The following is a 24,291-nucleotide window of genomic DNA, read 5'->3' on the forward strand; positions in this document are numbered from 1 at the left end:
CAAAAATATTATATAAATCACAATCATAATTAAATATTTTCTTTTTATCGATGCAACCGTTACAAGTGTTAATTTCGAGAAGAATTCCTTGATCGAATGTTATCCCAAAATCGAGAAATAATAGCTTGTTTCATCGTGGTCCTTACATAATTCGCTATAAACGATGATACCGATACCGAAATTCGAGCAACCCCTTGAAGCTGGATTAATTCCAAAACGTTTCATGCGAGACGGTAATCGGGCGAAATTCGAGTGATCCCTAAGAAGGGAGGCATTGGCCGAGCGGAAGATTTGCTTTTCGACTTTTAATAAGCTACGACGAGCTGAGGGATGAAAAGAAATAAAAAAGAAGAAGAAGAAGAAAAAAAATAGCTCGACCCACCCCCGTGCCAAAATCAGAGAAAGGCGGGGGAATATTTGCGATACCGTGGAAAGCCACTTCGCGCGAAAATACTGCTAATTACATTGGATCGAGGCCAAAGCGTTCGCTCGTAGAAAATATTTTTGAATCGTTTCTGCGTGGCTGGTACGCGGTATCGTGCCTCTATTGAAAATTCGCCTGTAATTCGCCGCTGCGTCGTAAACCCTGGCTCGAGTCCTCGTAGCATCTTGTCGACTGTGCACGATTATTGGAACGGAATGGAATTCGGGGAGGGAAAGTGGATGGATCGATGGATGTTTTTTTCTTTCTTTTATTACCGAGTTCGAATTAAATGGTAGATTGATTTAATTCGATTGGAACAGTTTACGGCTGGCAGAGATTTTGAAACCCGTTTGAATAAAATTACCAAAAATTTGTAAATTCGAATCTTTTCGTGTGTCTGTTTTTAAATCCCTCGCGATTTTAAATATTATTTATTTCTTAATATTGTGTATTGATATTTTAGTGTCAGTTTAAATTCTCGCATTGAACGAGAACAAGATTATGGTGAAAGATATCGGTGAAGATTATTGAGTGATGATTATGGAGTTAGAAAAAGGAACAAACAGATTCGTGTGATTTAGCGAAAATACGATCATTTCTTTAATTATGCCTTTCTATTATTTTGTATATTACAGATTGCGTTGTATACTGTTTTTTTTTATATATATCAATTTTTTAATTTCTATTAATTAGAAATTTTATAGATACGTGAAATGAGTAGAATGTAATACGCAAAAGTTTGTTCGAAGTAACTTTAGCACATCTTATATTGCAATTAGTAAAGGTGTAAAATGGATACGCATTATCATGGAAACATGTTTCTTCTGCCATTTTCAAGATTGAGAATTTTTGCTCCCCGGCACTCGTGCAGTTTCATTAGAATCGTTTATGGGCAGAAAAAAGTCCAAATTGTAATTAGATGTTGGAAACTTTGGTATCGCGTTCGAAGTTAGTTATACGAAATGCATATTGCAGTATGCAAAGTCTGGAATAATTAACACATGTAATTTCCTGGCGAAGATTCTGAACCTCTGATAATTGTTTATATTTTTCTGGGAACTTTATTGAACAATTTTATTTATTTTAATAAACTATACGTTATTAATTGTTATTTCTTTAATTCACATTGAAATTATTACTACTCTCCTTTTCTACAACCATCTAATTTTATTGGCTGATTATTATATAAAAAAAATATTTTAAACAAGGTTGAAAAGTAGCGTTTGATTTAAATTTAATTAATTAAATTTCGTGTTTAAAATTCAGTAGAATAGAGTGACATTCTTTCTTTCATGAAATTGAATCGACGAGAGAATAAGTATAATTAGAAAGAGATGCTGCAATATTCTGATACCATTTTTCAAAAAGCAAGGGAAAAATTACAGAAATTTTCTTCCTTACATGATTACTTCTTTCGTAGCATCAGTTTAAATTGCATCCGTTTCAATTTCTCTCTTCCTTTATCCATTGATCTAAAATGAAACTCTAAGGTTCGAATCACTATACAACGAGAGAGAATTGGGGATAAATTATATACATTTAATTAATATTCTTCCAAAATTCCAGATTGTTTCCAAAATTAATTTAAAAAAATACAAATTCTTAAATTTCAACATAACAATGATCAATATAATAATAATATCTAATATAATAATAATTATCGATAGATTAATATTAAAGTATATTGGTTGATCAAAAAAACGATAAATTAATTTACGCAAAAGGAATTGATCCACGTTTCGAATTAAAATTTAAAGCCTAACCCTCCACCGTCTACCAATCAACGATAACAATTTTCGCGCATCTCCCTTTTTCATCCCCCGCAAATTCAAATTTCAAGCATCGACTGCCACCTATAACAAGCGTATCGGTGCAAATCAGTTCACCGGTGCGGTTAATCGTCGAAGAAAGAAAGGCGGTAATCGCGGCACACCGTAATTTCAATACGATGACGCGTGAAACGCGGATGGAGGCATCGAAATCGAGCGATCCGTGGGCACGGACCGTTGTTCGATATCCTGTTCGCGCGAAACAATCTACCCTATCGATTTCGCCTCGACCGTGTCTCTCCCCGTTGGTGCGAGAGAGACGAGGCGAACGGATGAGGTGCGCGCGAGAAAGAGAAAGAGAAGCAAGTTTGCACGAATAGGATATATTCCGTCAAAGAGAGAAACATTTAAAATTTGTTTGTGAAGAATAGTTAAAAATTTATTCTTCTATTGTTATGAAAAAAGGAATGGAATAAAGGTATTGTTATGAAAAATATATTAGAAAAAAAAAATAACGTTTATTTTATGAATTATTACAATTCAATAATAACTTTTCTAAGCAATCTCTTCCAGAGATCGTAGAGCTGTGTAGCACTCGTGGATTAAAAGTTTTTTTCTTCTAGTCTTAAAGGGATATTATCTCGATATGTATGCTCGATAGAAGACAAGTCTGTGTGTGTACAAATTGCACAATTCGAGCTAAAAACAAACATATTATACGTAAAGAGTTCAATAAAAAAAGGTACTTATCCTTCATATCGTAGTCGAGTACAATAAAGTTCAGTTATTTATTTATATTTTCCAATCTTTTTGTAAAAGGTAAAGGTAAATCGGATAAATCCATTCCAATGGTTTCGAGTTATAAAGTTCGCGCGTGTATCGTTACTACAAATTAAAACATGACGTGGCGCGGATACTTTCTCGTAGTAGAGGCTTTTCCTGCGGATACGTGCGGCTGACAACTTAAATCAAGCTGAAATTCGCCAACCATGGATTACAGGGTTGCAATTCGACCGGTACAAGTGATAAAAGTTTGGTTTCGAAGTTTGGGAATGGGCATTTCCTGATCAACGAGGGGAAAATAGAAAACGGACTGCGATTGTTTAGAGAATGATGGAACGGGAGAGGAATGGGTTTTGTCAGAGGAATAAATTGTTGTTATATGTGTGTTTGTTACACCGGGATAGAAATTTTTCCATTAGTTGAATGGACTATAGATGGACTATAGATATACACTCATAACGAGATATTGGAGGAATTATTCGCCGATTGTTACTTCGTCTTTCGAACGATTGTTGATAAATTTCCGATCGAATGGTAGAAATATTTTAGGGAGTCACGTGGAGAAATGTTTGAGATTTGTTCCTCTTTTGAATTTAGATTTACGGGATAATAAACGTTTAATAAATGTTTCTTTTAACATTTATTAATATAATATTGTGGTAATCGTGCAAAAATTTTATACATTTAAGTTTTTATTAGGGAAAGGGAGATAAAGTGAGATGGCAATTTAAAGGAGATGTTACTTCAGCTCCACCTAATTTTATCTTTCAAAGGCATTGCTCTTGTAACGAAATCCCTGAAGAGAAACCTGACTTATTAACAAGTCCTCTGGTGGATCTTGAGAACTTTTTTCCTTTTCTCCCTATCTTCTCTCAAATCATTTTACTCGCCATAACACCACAGTAATATTACAGTAAAATTTAAATAAATACATAAAAATTCAAGTCAAATTGAATGGAATGAAATTAAAAGTTAATTTCGATCAAATTTCTATTTTGTATATTATAGATAGAAAAGAACAGTAAGTGAAAGAGAAAGAGGATCAAAAATCAAAATAAATATATCTATTGATATATTTTTTAATAATTGACTATTTGTTATTTATTCTCTGGTATAGCTATTCAACTTTTACTGTATTGGTAAAAGTTTTATTTCTCTGAAAGAATGCAAATTAACTCTCGATATCTGCAAAATTATCAATTTAAAATGTCGCAAATTGGATGATTACTATTAAATATTTTATCCAAATTATAAAAGTAAATTTTGAAGTAACCTATTGATATTTTGTTGCAACGATTTCGAATTCTTCTCGATGATCGATTCCAATAAAAGGAAAATTGATTCACTAATTGGCGTTGATCAACTAATATCATGATTATGGCATTCATAGAGTACTGTATCGCATAGGAGAATATAATTTGATACTAGTGGCTGATGAGATCTGATGAGACTAGCTGCAATTCCAATTGGGATCAATTTCCATATTGACCATGGTTGTTTCAGGAAATCTCCAATGATGAGTAATGATACTTATTGATACTTTTCAAATTGAATCATTGGAATATACATATAGCAATGAATTAATATTATTTTATAGGCACAATAAATTATCTTGTTTGTATAAACAAGAAGAAGATTTTAAGATAGACTTGTCATAAATATCATAATATAAAAAGAATAATTTTGTCAACTTTATTATTCTTTTTTTGTCATTAGGATCTATAGGATATAATAAAATCATCGATGCTATTCTTATTCTTTGTAATAATAATATTAGTGTTTGCACAATTTTTCCGCTAGATGGCAGCTAAATCATTTAATTTCTTATAATAAGCTAATTCTTGTTTCGTCTTACAACACGTATCTTAAATTTCTAAAGTCAAATGCATGCATCAAAAACTGGAGTTCCAGTTCCAGAAATTATTGGATATAACTTAGTGAAAGTTAAACAGTCAGAAACTATGAGAGTTAACCAGTTACTGTTGTATATAATCCATTGCCTACGATTGCTCGAATATTGCTTGTATTGCTCACTTTTCTACCAATAAGAATAAACAATGCTGATGTAACAATGTTACTCCAAGCTCGAACATCGTGAGTTTCTCCACAGTATTGGTCAAAATTAGTATTCCTCATTCCTCCAGAGAAAAGTGGCTCTGTTTCTCTTTCAGAGAATAACGCGTGGCAACTTGTGAGAACGATCGGGATTTCATATTTTGAGTCCAGATTCTATCTCTAGCAATCTCCATCCATATTTTTCATTCTAAGACTGAATTCTTGAAACTAACATTTTGGATCTCTAAAATTTAAGTCAATCGATCATTAGCTGGATGATTCTTTTAAGAAACAATATTCGCATAAAGTTCAGAGATTCATCGTTGAATAATATTCAGTTAAAAAAAAAAATAAAACAAAGTTTGTATTTATATTTATTTTTCATGCCTGGATTAAATCGAAGAAAAGATTGAAATAAAAGGGACTATTAAGGGTATATTGATGTACAATTACTTTTGCTATTATTCTTGTAAATGTTTAAACTTTCTCTATTATTATCATCGTAAGGAAACTTTATTAATAAAAATTTTTCATTCAAGCATTTAAACATTCTCATTACAGTGCCCAAGTTATAAGTCAGTGTTGACCTGGCAATGAGAAACAATCTTATGCTAACAAGAATGGATAAAAATTTCAATAAATACCAAGTTTAATGAGAAACTACGTTGGAGTAACGTTTTTCTTGAGAACGACTTGGAAAAGTTTTCAAGAATACAAGAATCTGGAAATACGTCGATGAAAAATAACCACGTAAATACAAAAATTAAAAATTTGTTCTTGTTGTATTCCATATCCAAGAATCAATTATATTTGAAAAAAGAGGTATGAAAAAATATCTCACGAATGATTAGGAAGATTTAAAATGAACTGTATGATCCGAAAGATAAGAATTGATAGAACACTTTCTAGTAATGTCATAAATTTAAAGAATTTCCAAAGTTTAAAAAAAGAGAAATCAAAAGGTACATAAGAAATTCTAGATCTTGAAAAACTTTTTGAAATTCAAAAGGAAGAAATCTTAAATATTCCAGGAGATTAAAAAGAAATCTTACAACTTTTCGATAAGATCTCTAAGATCTTAAAAATTTTAAGAATTCGAAGAATCTTTCGAAACTCTTGAAGATCGAAAATATGTGAAACCAATACTTGTATCGAATTTCATGAATTCAATTCTAACAAACACGATTTCATTGATATCACGTTCCATGAAACTCTCTGTGTGCGGTCATAACTATTTCCAAACTCTCCCTGTTTAGTCTTCTTGCCGATAGAATCATTTCTATTGACGAATAAATCGGATTTAAATCTGTACAAATTTAATTTCAATTAAATTTGTGTGTCGTATTGCATTACGGTTCCAATTTCAATGTGGGTTTAATCCCACAAGTTCATTGCCATTTACATCTATTCAACACCTTCATAACATCAGTATGGAAATTTGTGACCATTTGTACGGTTTCTCACGAAGCCAGAATCGTCAAGCACTAAGCTCGGTATTGATATTATAGGTTAGGTTAGATTTTGCAATTGTCTATTATATATTTCTTGAACTTCGTCATCTTTAATTTTCCTTTCACTTCATTAACGTGAAGAACCTGTAAGAATTTCTATAATTGAAAATTGAATTTTATTTCTATAATTGAAAAGTCTTGCGACCATTTTGTAATTACTCTCCGTCATTTTGAATTGTCTATTGATGAATACTTGACGAATACTTGTCTCAGAGCATATATCCTTATATCAATCAATTAAAAATAAATATATATTGTCTAGAAATTATTTTATATCAAGGGGAATATTTATAAAATTAGGATTATAATTACAATTTGAAATAGTTACAAACTTTGTATTCATTGTTTAATTATTTTCTGACGAATAAAATTTCTCGAACAACTCGAACAATTCAATTGATAAAATGATTATTAACGAGGATTTCCCTCGAAATCCCAGAGCAGCTTCACAATCCACTCACGACCATTCCACTGTATAAAAAAAATTGGTATGTGAATCTCGGCAACGATACACTCGGTTCAATTAAAAAATTACATTGCTGAACAAGTAACACGGGAAACCGACAAGCCGCTAATAACCGAGCCATTTTTACCGTGGTTTTTCAAAGAGCCTATGGAAAAACCATGCTCGATATCGTACTATCAAATTTTTTTGAAAAAAATTCAAACATTTTTCACTCTACATTTATATATATATCTGCCATTCCTGCATCCAGAGTATACATCGAATGTCTCTAATTTTTTACATGCTACCGATACGCCTCTCACAAGATAATTAAATAAAATCCAATTTTACAATAGAGCTAATCCTTGTTGAAAGTTCCATGCTGATACCGATCCGAAAATAATGAAATTAAATAATGAATCGAACAATAAACATAATTTCTCAACTTCCAATCACGTAACATTCTCTTCTTACTCACAGCCGCAGAAATGGACCAATAAATTTTCGCCTAAAAACTGAAACACCCCGTACATTTACTTACTCATCTACATACACATATCTATACAAAAAAAAAAATAAAAAAAAAAAGAAGGGAGGACAGCACAGTTTCCTGTTGTTTCCGTGAAATATTTGGCAGGTGGTCTCGGTGTGTGCGGCCGATAAAACAAAATCCGATTAAATGCTTTGTTTTCGTCACTTTTTTTTTCTCCCCCCACTCCCTCCCTATCCATGCCCGCGTTGCGATCGTGCCTGCGCCCTAATTGATTTGCCGAGTAATGGATCAGGCCAGGCCGCACTGTCACACCCTTCCCCTCCTCGCCAGTCTGCTGACCCGTCGAAAACTATCGTCGAACCAATAATACGACTGAAGGGTGGCGTGTCGTCGCGGCGTGCAATACGCGGCCGATCGAACAATTTCACGTGTCGATACCCGAAGAAATGATTGGGCTTACTCGTCACGATCGCTCGAGCCGCGCGCGTCGGCACGCGATCCGCCGCGATACGCCCGCCGAATATGGATATAAATTTCATGCGTTTGTTGGACGGTTTATTTGGGGGGGAGAGTGCTGGGCTAAAATAATTTGAACGGACGAAAGCTTGACAAACGTCACCTACGATGCGCGTAGATGTCGCTCCAATTGCGGTGCGCGCCGTTTATCACGCAAAAATCGGCGCTATTTTAGGGAGAAATTTGGTGACGAGATCCCTCGTTTATTAGTCGCTATTTCGTCCCTTGGTTGGATGGTTTTTAGCAAAGAGGTGACGAGATCGATTAATTGGAGTTTGGAGGGTTGAAAGATTTTTGCTTGGGTGGGTGGTTTATTGGGAGAGTAATTGGTTGAGTAATAATGTGAAGAAGTAGCGTTTTCGATGTTGTTGTATTGTGTATTTTATTTACACAGTGGAAAGAGGATAATAAGAAGCTCGTTGCTTGGGAGTTTGAAAAGATTGGATGATTAGTAAGATTTATGATGTTGGTAATTTTTAATCAAATCGACTCGTGTCCGATTGTTTAGCTGATTTTAAATGAAATTAGATGATAGCTTTCAATTTTAATAGCATGCTTATAAAATTGTATTCAAAAGTTGAATTCAATCTATTATGGAGAAATAAGAATGGATGGCTAGCAAGATTCAGAGTATTTTCGATTGAAAAAAGATTGTAGTTGTAGCCAAATGATTTGTGTCTGGTTATTTATCTTACTTTTATATTTATAGCATTATTGTTTTCTATTGATATCTTAGCATAAATTTAGATCGTATTTCACAATGGGTCTATCTCAATAATATGGCTCTTAAATTTCAATTTGACAATAGAAAGAGAAATCGAATTAATTGATTGATACAATGCGAAAACATTGGCTCAGGTGGCTAACAGGGCTTACGACTAGGGGATGTTGGACATTTTTGAATGGAAGAGGAATTTAGGATATATAGGAAATATCGTGTGCAAATAATTTATGTCTGATTATTCGGCTTACTTTAGTATTTAATGTCAATATAATCCAATTCAAATATATCCAATGATAAAAGTTACATTGTTGTATCGCGAATTTTTATATTAATAAATTTACATGATAAGTATATGGATTGAATTATTACAGAGTTGAATGTAAGTACGTTGTTACTCTGTGTTTCGAAATGGTTGATTATAACGTTTGAGTTATATGAGAAAAAATATGAAAAGTAATGTGACAAAGGTTAATTGATACTGGGTAACAATATATCAAATGATGAAAAATAAAATAATAAAAATAATTATCAGGTATTAATGTCATATATAATTTATTCCAACGTCCTTAATAACAGAATTTTAATTACCAATAGTTTAATATTAATTTGCTCTAGTTTGAATATTGCTTCAAAATTATCTGTAAATCAAAATCAATTAATTTAATTTGTATAAAAATGGATTAATATTTGTAATCGATATAATAAATATATTACTTATGTATCAGATAAATATAACAATAGGAAGTATAACAGAAACGTTCAGATTCGTACAACAATGAAAAATATTATAATTTTTAATTTATACATAATATATTGTTTAAATTAAAATTATTGTTCGTTCATCGATTACTTAAAATGTTTGCAATAATTCGATAGAATGAAACAAAAAACTGCACGTGTATATGAAATCATTATTTATTGTATTATTAATCATAAAATTTTAATACGTATTAAATGTTTTTTCATTTGTTGATATGATAAAACATTTGATGAAAATTTCATGGAAGTAAGGTGAATACAAGGCTCAAAATTCTTTCTCCTCCTGTATCAAATCTACATAAATAACTACAAAATTTTCATTAAAACGTTGTTTTGTAACGAAATTTCGCTAATATAGAACAACAGAGCATGCATAATTTAAAAGTTTTAACCATTCACGACATCTGCGCGTTCCCTCAACTTTAAACAAATATTTTATATCCTAATTTCGTCAGGATCCCGACCCGAATACGAAAAACTAATCACATTATTTCACAAAGAAGAAGAAGATTAAAATTTTCCAATATATTATAATTTATTTAAGTATTATTATTTTAACTTGAAAATAGAAATATATGCAAAGTGCCACAAATATAATAATAATATTAACGAATATTCAATTAATATCAAAATATTTGTCTTTATTTAATTGTTCAAAATTTGCATACATTTCTTTTTGCGATACACTTTGAATTATAAATAATTTTCGTTCATGTTTGAAACTTCTGTTTTTATTATTTTAACGTGATACAATACTTATGTTTATATTTATCTTAGCTTCATATGCGAAGAAATTCCGTACAAGATGAGAATCTCGAGGAATAACAGCCTAAAAACACAAGAAATTATTTACGATGATCCGTAAAACACATATGCCACAGTTTATCAACAGCCTGATATAATATCATAGCATCGGTTTTAGAAATTACAAGCAGCCCGCCATGTTTGTTTCAAATTTTCCTAACCTCAAAATTTGTGGAATTATAGAATACTACAGTCATAACACTATATTATTCTACGCATATTATTCTCTAATTCTACTATTCTAAATCCAAAAAGATTACCAATTTACTTAAAAAAAGAATTTAATTTATTTCAATGACTTTATTCCTTATATATTTAACATGTTTAAATACATGATAAAATAACGAATCTCAAACAGAGAAAAACAATCGGATCGTTCGCGTGGTATTCGAGTCTAACCCAAATAATCATCGTGTCGAATTTGATCGAACGTCACGATCGCGTTATCGATAATCGAATAAATCGTGAAACTAATATCGTGGCCTATACGCGATCTTGATTGTATTCCTTCGCTAGATGGCGCACGGCTCTCGGTATGCACTCACGGACTTGACCAACTTGCCGAGGTCCAAGGTGAAGAGTAATAGACAGAAAGGTGGCGAACCGTGTACCCTATGCAGGAGATAGTCGAAAGTGATGCAGCGCACGATCGAGTAGGTAATAACGTTATGCAGAGTTCTAACTTTATCGATGGAGTTCGGGGTGAGCTAGTTCCTCTTCAATCTTTATCGATTTCGATAATAGCATAATTAATGAAACTCGATGCATCCTTAATTCATTTCGAGGTTAATTCTTTCTTTCGATAAATTAGAGAAAATTCGTGGTATATTTGATGTGGATAATTTTATTGATGAAAGTATTATTACATTTTTGGTAATATGTAGAAATTTTATAACATTAGAGATATACGAAAATGAATGGAAGTTACGAATGATTCGGTTATTTTGGAAAATAATTTAGCAGAGGAAAATTTGTTGCAGCGTGGAATGAGATGCTTCGTAATAACTTTTATATACATAGATATATGTGATGTGACGGAGTTAAAAGTTATAACCTGATCCTACCTTGAGAATAAATTTTAGAGTTTGTTTTTATAAAAATTATTTTGAATAGTAGGTGAAGCTTGGAGATTATAAATTCTCATCTTTTGTTATAATTCTACGTTTTCAGTTTTATTTCGGAAATAATATTGTTTGTCGTTCAACGTTTATTGTTTGTAGATTTTATTTAAAATTTATTTTTGTTAAAACAGAAAATTAAACGAATGAAATAATTTTTATTCAATATTTATATAATATTTATCAAAATAATATATATATTGAACAGAATTTCCATTTGGCAAAATTCATAACAAATTTTGAAAGTTATTATATACAAGACATAAAACAACGTTTCTGTTACGTTATTAATTAAAGAGAGAAAATTTCATTCGATTATTATTTCAACAAGAATAAAGTTCTCAATAATTATCGCTGTGTCAAAAACGAAGTGAGAATGTTATTATGTCGAACACTTCTCATTAAAAAGGGAATCAATCGATTTTCAATAAATTATCTAATAAAGCAAGACAACAAAAAACGAAAATTCTAGTGAAGATTATTGTAAAACACGAAGAAAACTTTAATGTAAAACAATCGATTATTAAGATTAATCTATATGACATTATAAAATCGAGGAATGGAGTGGAGTGAAGAAGGAATATCTCTTCGTGTAAATAAGAGTCGATGAACGAGCGATCGGAATGCAGGATGGGCTCGATCGAACGTCATTTATTTACAGCGCTGCGTTTGACGCCCTCGATTTAAACGATCTCGGTAAAATGGCTCTCGGGGCCAATCAAAGCGTAATAGAATGTTCTGAATAAATTGTACTCGCGATGGAACCTCTATAACGGCGCGTCGTTTGAAAAGCATCACGGATTAACGAAAAACTATAGCCCTTTGCGAATGCTCGATGGCCTGTTCATTTATCTCTTGTTTTTTTTTGTTCTTTTTTTTTTTTATTAACCTACTTGTTTAAACGATTCTTTTTCCTCTTTTTTTCTTTTATAATTCGTTAATAATTGTAACATCTAAACATCCTTTTAAACATGATATTATCTTTAACCAAAATTTAAATAATCATAAATGCAAAATTATAGAGTTATATTACATTCCATTCTCATTAAATAATTGATTACATGATGTAATTCGAATTCCTTCGATTGGAATGCCGTTGTCGTGCGCCATCTGCAATCGAAACGATCCGAAACAATCCGGAAACAGCCGAAGTGCCGATCATTCCCGATCGGCAGTAAGCGCAAAAGCGCGATCGCGTTAAAACCATTTCTCTCTTTTTTTTTTTATTTTAATTCCAACAATTCTTTACGTTCACATAACGAAAAAGAACGTGTCTTCATATTCTGAATCGAGCTAAAATATACAAAATCCTATTTCTCTTGTTTCTCGATCGAATAGAAAACAGAGGCTTACGGAATCTCAAAGATATGAGGGCACCACCTATTCCAAAGATGTCGCCTCGAATTCATTAAATCGTCATGAACATTGCCGTCTATCCGGGACGTACGATTGCCGATACGTGTCGGATAGTCAAAATCCAGCTTTAATCACGTCTCTTTTTCGCGAATTTATTGGAAACGCCGTATGTTTTATTCAAAACCCCTACTTTCTCTCTCGTTCTTTCTTGTTCTCTTTTTCCTCCCCCCCCTCTTTTCGACAACTGTGAATAGAGAACAAGCTCGCGCGTCACGTGTCGCGGCACAATCATCGAGCGCTTTCGGGGATGATTAAATTTTCAACAGCTCGCTTGACAGAATTCCCTCTCCCTCTGGTGGAGAAAGATCGCCAGAATCGGGGAGGAGAGAAAATGCGAAGAGAAAAGAGGAGTCTCGCATCCATTATCGCGGATTTTTTCCCCCCTTATCCCGACCGAATTTCGCGTTCAATGACGGCCAAGAATGCGCCAGACCTCGTTGATTATCAACCGCTTTGCTACCGAATTGAAAGAACCTATGAATTTTCTTTGAGCTCTTAATTGAAAAAATGCGAATGATTCGCTGAGATATTTTCAAAGTAATCGTTCGTCTCTTTGGATTGAACGTATCATACTGGGAATATTTTCTACGCATTTTCAGCTTTAGAAAGAAAAAGAAGCGAAATTAAACAAAAATTTTGTTCTCATTATAATTTAAACAGTTGTGATTTATATTTGTAAATTGTATATACTAAAAATTTTTAGAGACAGGAGAAACGAACGACGTGTGAAGATTGAAATTATATTTATTATAATCAACATAATTGGTACATATATATTGCTCCAAAAATTCTTCGAAACTGGAATTTTATAATCCTCGAACTGTTTCGAATTTTCATCAACATCGAAAATTAAAATCCCCAATCTTAATTAATTAAATTTATCTCCCAATCGTCTATGCGGTAAAGACGAGGCAAGCCGAGATAAATTAGGATTATATTAAGAGGAGGTGGAATACTCCTGTAGCAAATAGAGAGCTGTGACAAGGAACCGAAACTCCTGTATAGAATTATACAAGTCTATAGTATGCGAAGCACCTAGGTGCTCTGACTTTCTGAGAAACCTTTAGCAGTTCTGGGTAGCACGCTGCATGGAATCACAAGCTCAGGTAGCATATTGGAGAAATAGAGAGATATTGATAATTAAAAATCTGATAATAAAATAGAGAAGAATATTAATATCGTAAATTTATCATTATTATTCAATTATTAAATTATACGAACACGTTGATATTTATTCAAAGAATTTATATACAATTAAAATATTAAGAGAAACAATTATAAATATTTTTATGAACTTCATCAGAACAAAAGAGATAAATATAATTAGTCGCATATTCTGTGACACATAACGTATCATTTACTAGAAAAATATTTTTGTTCATTCAATTTTATTTTTCGTTGTTATTACTGAAGAATTTAATAACAATATTCAATTACAAATACGTTTCAATTCTTCAAAAGAGATGCCATATCTGATGCCATGTTTTTCCTCTCCCATTTTTTGTTTATCCCTCTCCGTAGTACTGTTCCCACGTTAAACAGAATTTAAGTTGGCACACAGGCCGTTGTCTTGCAAACTAATTGGATTACACACTTTTCCAAAGGATATGTACGAAATACATGCACGTTGAGAAACAGACGTCCCGTATCGTAAATTCATTTGTACGAAGTTAAGGTTAAAAAAATACTCGTTTTTCGGATGTCTTTTATACCACGAAATACCTAGCTGAAGAAACATTGCAACTAGGATATCGTTTACAACCCCTCCACTGCCTTCGTCTGGTTAAATCCGTTTTTCCCTTTGACCATATCCATACTCAAACGCGATACCTGGGGAAAAAAATTCCCGGATATGTCGTCGAATCATCGAGCTCCCGAGTGCTTGTTTACCTGTGACGAGAATTTCTGTTTCAGTATGTTGCAAAAACAAAAATCACTTTGTTATGGAACTAAATTAAAATACGCATTTCTATCGTGGAACGTGAAATTGTTAATAAATTGTCAATATTTTTAATTACTCTGATTAAAAGATTGAATGTTAATCCACGAATGATGGCAATAAGATTTGTTATGAAAGAAAAAAAGACTATGAATTTATTCTTCACGTTACAAGCAATGCCAACGAAATTAATCTCTTTAGAGATTAATTTCAATTTGCCCGTCCCTCTGGTGGCAAGAACACGAAAAACAACCATTTTGAATCATCTAACTTAACTCTTATTTTCTATTAACATAATAGATAGGATACGTTTAAAATTGAAATTAGCAAAGTAACGACTTGAAATTTGTTCAATGACAAAAATTTCTTAGAAAAGGAATAAGAAAAATGAGAGAGAGAGAGAGAGGGAGAGAGAAGAGAGTATAAAGAATCGTGCGATTGGAAAAAAGTAAAAGAATCGAATTCAATTTTGAATTGAATAAGAGTAGGTGTGGCCGTCGATTCGTATTATTTGCGATTATTCCCAATTGGAAAACGGGAAGCGTTGGTGGAAATTAAAAAATCGAAGAGTCCACGCCATTAGAACGCGCGTCGTTAATGAAGTTCGAAATGAATGCGTGCATGATATTGATCATAGGCGGATTAAAAGTGAATAGAGCCCGGCAAATAAATTGCAAATCTGGATCCGAACGGCCTCCACTCGGTACGTTAAATCGAGTTATGGGTGTACGACGCGTGCACCCAGACAAAATGGTTAATAAGTTCGTGTTTGCATCGAACGATGAAATGAGAATTCATCCGTCAGTATGGAGCCAAGTTCGTTAAAAGCAATGTCGTGAAATGAATGGAAATTTTGAAAATAATAAATGTTCGTATACTATACTTTTTTTCAAGTTTTTTTTTTTCTTTTTAAACTTAATTCTTCTTGGTAATAATTATAATTTAGACGATTCGATTGCCAATCATACGAAATAGATTAAATTGATAGGTTTCAATTTCATATCTTTTGAAATTTTTTCTTTTTCACCATTTTATTGGCGATCGTATTAAGTCGATTAAATTGATAGGTTTCGATTTCATACTTTTTTTTTTTTTATTTTTGTTACAGTTTCTATTTTGGTCTCGTTCGAATATATATATATTTCTATTATTACTTTTCTTAATTTTTTTAAACGCAAATTCATGTAGCATATATTTCTTGTTATCTTTGTATTAAATTTCGGTTTTACTTGAAAAGAATTATTTAAAGAAAGACTAATGAAAGTAATTTAAAAAAGAATATATAATAAAGAATAGAATGCTTGGGATTAATTTTTAAACTAATAATACGAGAAATGATCACTTTCAGAATCTTTAAATCGTTACGATTACAGTTGTTTCAATCCTCATAATAATATGTATTAATTCCGTCATTTTCGTTATTTTATCGTCCACAATTATATTGAATGTAATAGCACAGAATTACAAGCAATGTAATTATTTTTAATATTATAATAGAACATGAGCAGTAATATATTTACAAAAATATTCAATCTCAAATTTCGAGTTGAAACTTTTTAACGTTAAATTTGAATTAATATAAAATTATTACCAAGAATATCGTGATCGTTTTTCTTTTAATATTTTTACAAAAAGTAATACGAAGAATGACACGTAACTCGATTAAAACGAAATACAAAATCAGGCAGGGAAAAAAATTTACCTCTAATTAAATTTAAAAATTTTTTTCCACCAATGTTTCCAATTACATGAAATTATATTTCAATAATTATCCATCAAGGTCAAACGTAAAATTGTAAATATATTGATTTCGCGTATGATTATACAAATGGCACGGCAGTTCAACATTGTTCGACGATCAAGCTGGTAGAAAATTTGCACATTTACAATACCATATAGTGGAGGACATGCATTTTCATTAGCAGCAATTTTATCTTCTACTCAACTCGGCATTTTATTTACCGATCAACAATTTCGAGCGGAACGAACGTTTGCAATTTCTCTTGCACCTTCGTATTTCCTCGTTCCATTTCGGCTCTAAGTTAACAGAATAACCCGGTTGAATAATTGGACGTGAAATTAGCAAGTATATTTATCGAAATGTTTATTGTTCCAATAGGAATCTCGTAATAACTTCAATAAATCATGATCAAGTGTATACAATAAACGATGCAAGATCGAATAAAATCTAATGTTTGCAATGTGTACACAAATAATAATTGCACAAAGATAACGGATTAAATTAAAAAGAATTAAAAATAATTCGAATGTTTCGACGAATGTTTATTGTAATAATACATGAATTTATATAATTGTATTTGATGTATGTAATGTATTTATTTATATTGAAATTTTAATTTCTTAATATTAACTATTATTTTCTAAATAATTTTCGATCGAAACTCTCGAAAAATTAAATTCTTCTCAAGCCAAAAGGATAAATATCATTACAACTTGAAATCAAAACTTCCAGAAGTCAACATTTTTTAAAACCATTTCCAGAGTTTCGTATGACGAATCCTTTCGAATTCAACCAACCAACGATTAAAAAAAAAAAAACATGATATTTCGACTGTTAAAAATAACAAAGGAAATACCACGAACAACTATCCTAATCGATCAGCAAATACACTTATTAAGACCAGCGATAAGAGCGTCATCGCGATTGCACGGGGAAATGGCGTGAAACTCTTTTGGGTGGACACGCAAAATCGACGAGAAGGAAGTCCTCCCCCGCAGTGACAGTGAGCGCATTAACGAGGAGCATGCACCGAAATCGATTTATCGACGAATTCGAGGCGTGATCGAAAGGGGGGTCCAGGCCCAGACGCCGGACATAGAGGCTATTTAAAATTCATGAATTCTGTCATATCTATAACCAATTAGGTCACACACGGTCCGTCCCCAGTTCAGAGAACTTTAATGAAAGCCTTTCAAAATTCACCGAACGTTCCATTCTTTATCGGAGCAATTAGAATCCCCATGCAGCCTGCATAAACTATCGGCGGCCGGCCAACGAAATTACTCGAGTGCCCGCAAACCATATCTGAATACGGTCCATGCGGTCGGATGTTGCACCTTGCCCTCCTCCCCTCCACCTTGTTCATTTTAATTAAAAAAGGAAAAGGAGGCGGTGGAATAAAAGGTTGTGAGCGAGGATAACGCCCATCTAACGTTGATTATACGAAGTTTCTGAGGAAGATTTTAATAGGTTTGATGAGAAGGATAAAGGAAGAGGGAAATTTCTTTTGTCGAAGTAATTGATTGCGTTTGGCTGGTTACGTTTTTCAAATGTTAACGAGCAAGTTTTTATTTTTAGAATAGAGTAGGTTATATAGTAGGAGTAATTTTTCTTTTTTTTTTTTTTTTGTTCTATCAAAATATCACTTTGAAGAGATGGAATCAATTATTTTGGAATGCTTTTATTTTCGTTTTTTTTTTTCGAGTGAATATAAATTCTTTGAAAGTGATTCAAAATGAAAAGATTCTTATTGAATTGTAATTTTTAAGAAGGATAATGTATCTTGATAAACAAAGATTGATATAATTTTTAATATATTTATGTTTTGCATTACATCTTAATTATATTAGCACTATGACTAGCGCCACATGATTATTAACTACTGATATCCAATATATTTGAATGTTTAGGTACATTAAATTATTTATTACTTTTTTTATTTCAAATAAAATCGAATTATTACATTTTTCAACAAACATTTAATTTTTAATACGATTTTCATGCTTCAAATTAAAAGGTAGCAATTAAAGATTAATCACATTATTTACTTTCTAATTATTTTTCAAATGATAAAAAAATTATCTCAGTAGAATTAAATTACACGTTAAATTTTCTTATGTTAATTTCAATGCAACCTTCGTTTTTACTTCTCTGATTACTCTGATTTTAAGTTATACAAGCTACTTGTGCGTTTTCTGAACAAATCCTAATAATTGCATTCGCGATCTACGACGACTAAAGAACCTGGAAATTTCACATTTACAATATGAGGTCAGAACGCCTTGAAAATGCTCCAATCTTGGAATGAAACTTTATGCCATGTCTGTAATTCAGTGAAAAACTACCAACGTCTAGTTCTTACTAATGAGAACTCCTACGGAGTTTGAATCTTTTCCTGGTCGTCATTAAACAACGTCGTTGCTCATTATTATTTATAGAACGAGAAAATGCGCTGCTATATATATATATAAAAGAAAAAAGGAAATATATTCATCGAAACAGTTGAAATTCTTTCTGTTCTCGTCACTTTAATTAATTATACTTTCCTCGATTAACATGAAAGTTTCATTTATTGAATATTCAGAATTTAAATATACTGGTATTTCAATATATCAGGTATTATTAAATATTTTATAACCAATAGATACTTGATATAAATTTAACATTCGTTTGAAACTCGCAATTGGAATCGTGTATTATATTATATGTAGATAATGAATAGCAAAAATATAAGATAGAGAAATAATATTTAACGCAAAATAATTCTTTTGATAACAACAATTTTTTAAATTACATTAGATGAAATTCATCAGCTTGATTAAATTTATAATTAATAGAAAAAAAAAAAAAAAGAAAAAGAAATGGAAACAAAAATTCCTATTTCAACTACATTACATATAATTTTTCTTCTTCTTCTTCTTCTTCCTTAATCCAAACGACATTTCTGTTAAACATAACCTCATTCTTCGAATTTTCATCGCGCGAAATTAAATTTCACCGGTAACATAATCTCGATTTTGGTTCCCGATAATAGCAGAAATTTCGCCATGAAATTATATCTGGAGCCGGTTCCCACAGTGAAATCAATTTCTATACCATTAAATCGTAGGTTCGAGGCTCACCTGATTCCTCCACGAGTAGTATCGTAATTCAACGTTCGGGATCCATGGCGCCACGTAACGTATCCGGTAGGTTGCGGTATATTGCTGACCACACACTTCAATTCTATCGTGCTCCCAGCTTTGTAAAATTTGTCACCAGCCGTTGCCCCGTGCTCGTCCACGATCTCCACCTTCGGCACTGAAACAGACGTCGATTTATTTTTATGAGCGTGCATCGCCATTTTTACTCGTCGAAGCTGTCGCGCGATATCATCGAATGCGCCACTGTCACAAAAATTGAAAATCACTGACGTGTTTCGTAGAAATAAAAAATTAGAGAGAAAAATAAATAAATAAATCGGGAATACCGTACAAAAAATTTATTATTTATGAAGAAAATTACTATCTTCCAAATTTTTGATAGATGATGCGCGATCTATTTTTCTTTTTCATCCGATGTTTTTAAATTCGAATGAAGAAATTAGACTAGGAGTTAGAGGAAAATTGTTCTGAATTTTCTACATTCTGATTTTTCACTTTATACACTCTAGATCTTGAATACATCATATAGAAAAAGATACAATCATTTATTAATTTTATTTTTAATATACATTTTCAAAAGATCAACAGCTCGATCACAAAATATAATTAATTATCTTAACCCAATAAAATATACCGAAAAAGAAAACGATTTCTTATCTTACATAATTTCTATTTAATACGAACGATCAAAAAAAAAAAAAGAAAAGACAAAAGAAACAATCATTTTGCGAGATATCCCTTCGAGCTTCGAGCACTCAAACATTCCGTCTGGTTCAACGTTGAGAATTTCCTAAAATTTCCTCGACACTCGTAACGAGGTCCTCCGAGAAATAGGAAGAAAAAGCTTGCTCACGTCGCGGTGGCAAGTTTCGCGGAAAAATAAGTTGTTTCTTCAGTCATCGGTTCGTTTCAGATCCAGCCCCGCGTAAGAAACGTGCAGGGAACTGCTAACTGCGAGGAGGAATTGCTGAAATTTCTCACCCGCCACCTGCTTGGAAACAAGCCACGAAAAAATCCTCCCCAACCATCGTAAGCAACCCAGTCCATGGAAACAATAAGTTTCCTCGAAGATGGATGCAAACGACGGAAAGAATGATCTCGTTCCCGTGAACTCTTAAACGATACGATGTTCTTGGAAAACGTTGTAAACAAGGGAAACGTTTCGGGGTGTTCATCCATCGAAACGAGTCTTGGTTAATTATCCGGGTATAGCAGCGTGAAAATATTGGGTACGGTTTATTTAGGATAACAGTTGTTCTTTTTTGTCAAGAGATTATCAATGGAAGGATTATTGAAAGAAAATTAGGTTTTAAAATTTATTTAAAATTTATTGAAAGATCAGATTATACTATACTATTGAGAAAAAGAAATTAGTATCTTCTAGTTGATTTTTGATAGAATTATTTTCATGGTTATGTATTGTAGAATTAGTATGATTAATGGATGCTTTCAAACAAGTTTGTATACGAGTATTGTTGAGCGCGAAAGAGAGTTCAGACTGGTAAAAGGACCATCTTGTTGAATATCCTGATAAAAAACACACTTCCTTTTTTTCTTTTCTCTTCATCTCTCACATTTCACATTTCTGTAGTATATAATGATTCTAACGCAATAAAGGGCATCAACAATAATTCACTGCCTTTTACTATTACACAAAAAACCACTCTACTATCATTAATTTATCATTTGGAAAATGATAGAAAGGAAAGAGAGAGGTGGCTCGTGTGATCGTATATTTTCAGGTGCAAATTATCAAATATAAGAGTTTTGATTAATGAAATTTGATTTAATTGAAATAAACACGTGAAACGAGAGTTCGATTATAATTGTGAAGTCTTGAATAAATACTACGTAAAAATATATATATATAAATACTTTTCTACAGACTGTTATTTTTGATGCTTCATTGAATGAATGTCAACTTTATGAATTTTGCATGGAAGGTAAAACACAATAAAATAAGTTTTGCTAGACTTGTCCTGAATCGGTGTAATTTAAATTGGAAAACTCTGTCTTCTTTTCAAACGGTGTCACGCGATTCGACAGGAGTTCAAAATAAATACGTATGTACCTGCAGTTGGGAAGCATATCGACAGTCTTCGACATTTCACCGTTATATGGAAGTAGATTTAACCCACTTACGTCTAAAAGGACAGACTACGAATAAAATTCTCACGATTCCGTTTATGCAGCTACTGACTTTTGAATTTTTCGTCAAAAAAAAAAAAAAAATTTCGTATCGTTATCTCAAATACGCAAATCACTTGTATATATAACTATTAGAATATAACTATTAGAATATTCAATTGAAAAGCTTAAACGGAGAGAAAATATATTCAAGCTTATTAAAGTGAACAAAGGAATATATTAAATTAATAATGCACTATTGATAATTATTTCAATAATTTAAATTTACGCAAAAATTATCGATTGACTCTATTACATTATTTCTATTAGTTATAAATTAATTTTGCAATACGTTTCATCAATGTTCTTTCTTAGAAGATTGGAAGATGGAATATCATATACTTGGAAATCATAGTATATAAGGATTGGAAGAATTATCATAACCTATAAAATGGTCAGATCGCTTCTTAGCAATAAAATATAATCAAATCCTAGTACGTTATCTTCTTTCTCCAATTGCTATGGATCGTACCATGGTCATCAATTTCAGATGGTAGATGATCTAATCTTCTCACCGATCATTTCTCATTTCAATTCTATCTGTTTTATTCATACGATACGACAATCACGTTCAGATTTATTGTTCTCAATATCTCTTATTTGAAATATTCAGATATATCTAGATAGGATACGCTATAATGGAAATATAAAAGCGAAACTGCAGCAAAAAAAAAAAATCTTTACTTTTTCAAGCAAAACCATAACTCAATCTTCAATATTTTTCGTAAAAGTAAGATAAAATCCGAATCATATTTTCAATTACACCGTTACGATTATTAATTCAATCTCTGATTATAATCAAGAATAATGGGTTAATGAAAAATTCACGATTAATGTAATCTGTTCCCAACCTGGACACTCGAACCATCCAAAAACTTGGAACGAACTTCAATAAAATCGACTTAACTGGATCGTCTTCTCTCAAAATTTACTTCGATTTCGATGAATTTCGTAAGATTGTCGAACGTGAAGGTAAGAATCATTGTCATTTCCTGGGATTCTAGTGAATTCTAGGGAAGAAGGAAAGTTCCTAGGAACGATTTTTCGTGTCGGTGGACGTATTTCCGACACGCGGACGATAGATAAATACGGGTACTTTGCGGTATTGGATTTCTTCAATAGAGAAGGAATGTCCACAAAGATCTTGGTGGTTGCAGATACCCGAGCTGACCGGTAATCGACTTCGATCAACTTGTTGGTGAACACGCGAATAATATATCGAACGCCATGCCCTCGATAGCTTAAATAAATACGCCCCATTTACTGGGGCATCCAATTCACTGCTAAACTAAGGTTAAACTTTATTTCTCACTTCTGGAACATTGCCCTGGTATTTATTATTATTCTGGTAAATAACTAACACTTAGTGAGATTTTGCTGATTTTATTCATTTTTCTCTTTATTTTTATCAAAGTAAAAGATTGATCCTTTTGTAAATTTTATATGAATATAAGATAATCAAAAATGAATACGTACAATTTAAATAAAAATTATTTATTTATAAATTTATTTATTCGTATTGTTAATAATAATAATGATAATAAACAAATTAAATAAATTCTTTACTTTTAAAATAATTAATTTTTATCCTTTAATGCATCTAGCATTCTAAATATGAAATAGTTAAATATTGTTCTGTAAGATAATTTCTTATCATGCAACATCATTATAATTACATATTCATTTAAAATATAACAATGAAGAATGGAAGGTTATCAACGAAATATCAAAAATAAAAACAATAAATTACATTGATTCTTACAAAAAATTAAATCTGAAATAACGCAGCAACAAACTATACGCGCAACTTCCCTCTCCATGCATTTATATTCAAATATCATCCCCGATTCTCGATATAACAAAACGCGAGTTTTATCGGTCGCGAACAAAACGATTCTATCGTCCCTTTCCAAGGAAAGGATGATTTAACTTCTCGAACGGAACAATCACGATAAAGACGTCGATTTAATCCGTATTTAAAAGTCATCGAGCGACGTGGCCACCTTAACCAGCGACATCGTTTGGCAGAACGTGACTCGTTTAAAACCATCGATGCACGCTGGTATAAATGGAACGGCCCATTTGAGTACGAAGTTATGCCATGCCTCGACGGAGTCTGGTGGAAGCAACAGTCTGGAATTAATTTCGCGGGGGTGGAGTAAGTCAAAGAGCTCCGAGTCTATATCGGGATCGAGATTAAAGATGTTCATCTCGACGAAATGTATACTCGACTCTTTTATTCCGATAAGGGACGATGTTCATTTGAAAATGATGTGTTTTTTTTTTTTTCTTTTCTGGTGGAGGATTGTGATATAATTGAAATTTTCAATCAAGATCGATACGAAATATGATAAAACGATCGATAAATTACATTATTTCATTATGTTGAGAACTTATTATTTTTCTATTTTATTGTTTTTCTAACTTTTTAATAATGCCAGTTTAAATTTTTCTCTGTGGACGA

General features: G+C 32.0%; 1 protein-coding gene and 1 long non-coding RNA gene across 11 annotated transcripts in view; one reads left to right on the forward strand and one right to left on the reverse strand.

The window, feature by feature from the left end:
- The window catches only part of LOC147656691 (uncharacterized), a 174,261-nt gene that overhangs the window by 118,799 nt on the left and 31,171 nt on the right, over positions 1-24,291 (forward strand). The gene's annotated exons all lie outside the window — the stretch shown is intronic.
- Positions 1-24,291, reverse strand: part of LOC100871512 (zwei Ig domain protein zig-8) — a 285,169-nt gene that overhangs the window by 78,284 nt on the left and 182,594 nt on the right. For 8 of the 10 annotated variants that reach the window (XM_086913522.1, XM_086913521.1, XM_086913519.1 and 5 more), the window contains one exon: positions 19,620-19,797. In XM_086913522.1, the coding sequence (XP_086769648.1) occupies positions 19,620-19,797 (178 nt within the window). Of the gene's footprint in view, positions 1-10,192; positions 10,309-18,471; positions 19,557-19,619; positions 19,798-24,291 lie in introns of those variants that run through there. The other 2 variants (XM_086913525.1, XM_086913524.1) reach the window with 2 other exon arrangements.

The sequence above is a fragment of the Apis florea genome, unplaced genomic scaffold (assembly GCF_048593485.1).
Source record: "Apis florea isolate Af1SG1 unplaced genomic scaffold, ASM4859348v1 contig_3496_pilon, whole genome shotgun sequence".
NCBI classification, from domain to species: Eukaryota; Metazoa; Arthropoda; class Insecta; order Hymenoptera; family Apidae; genus Apis; species Apis florea.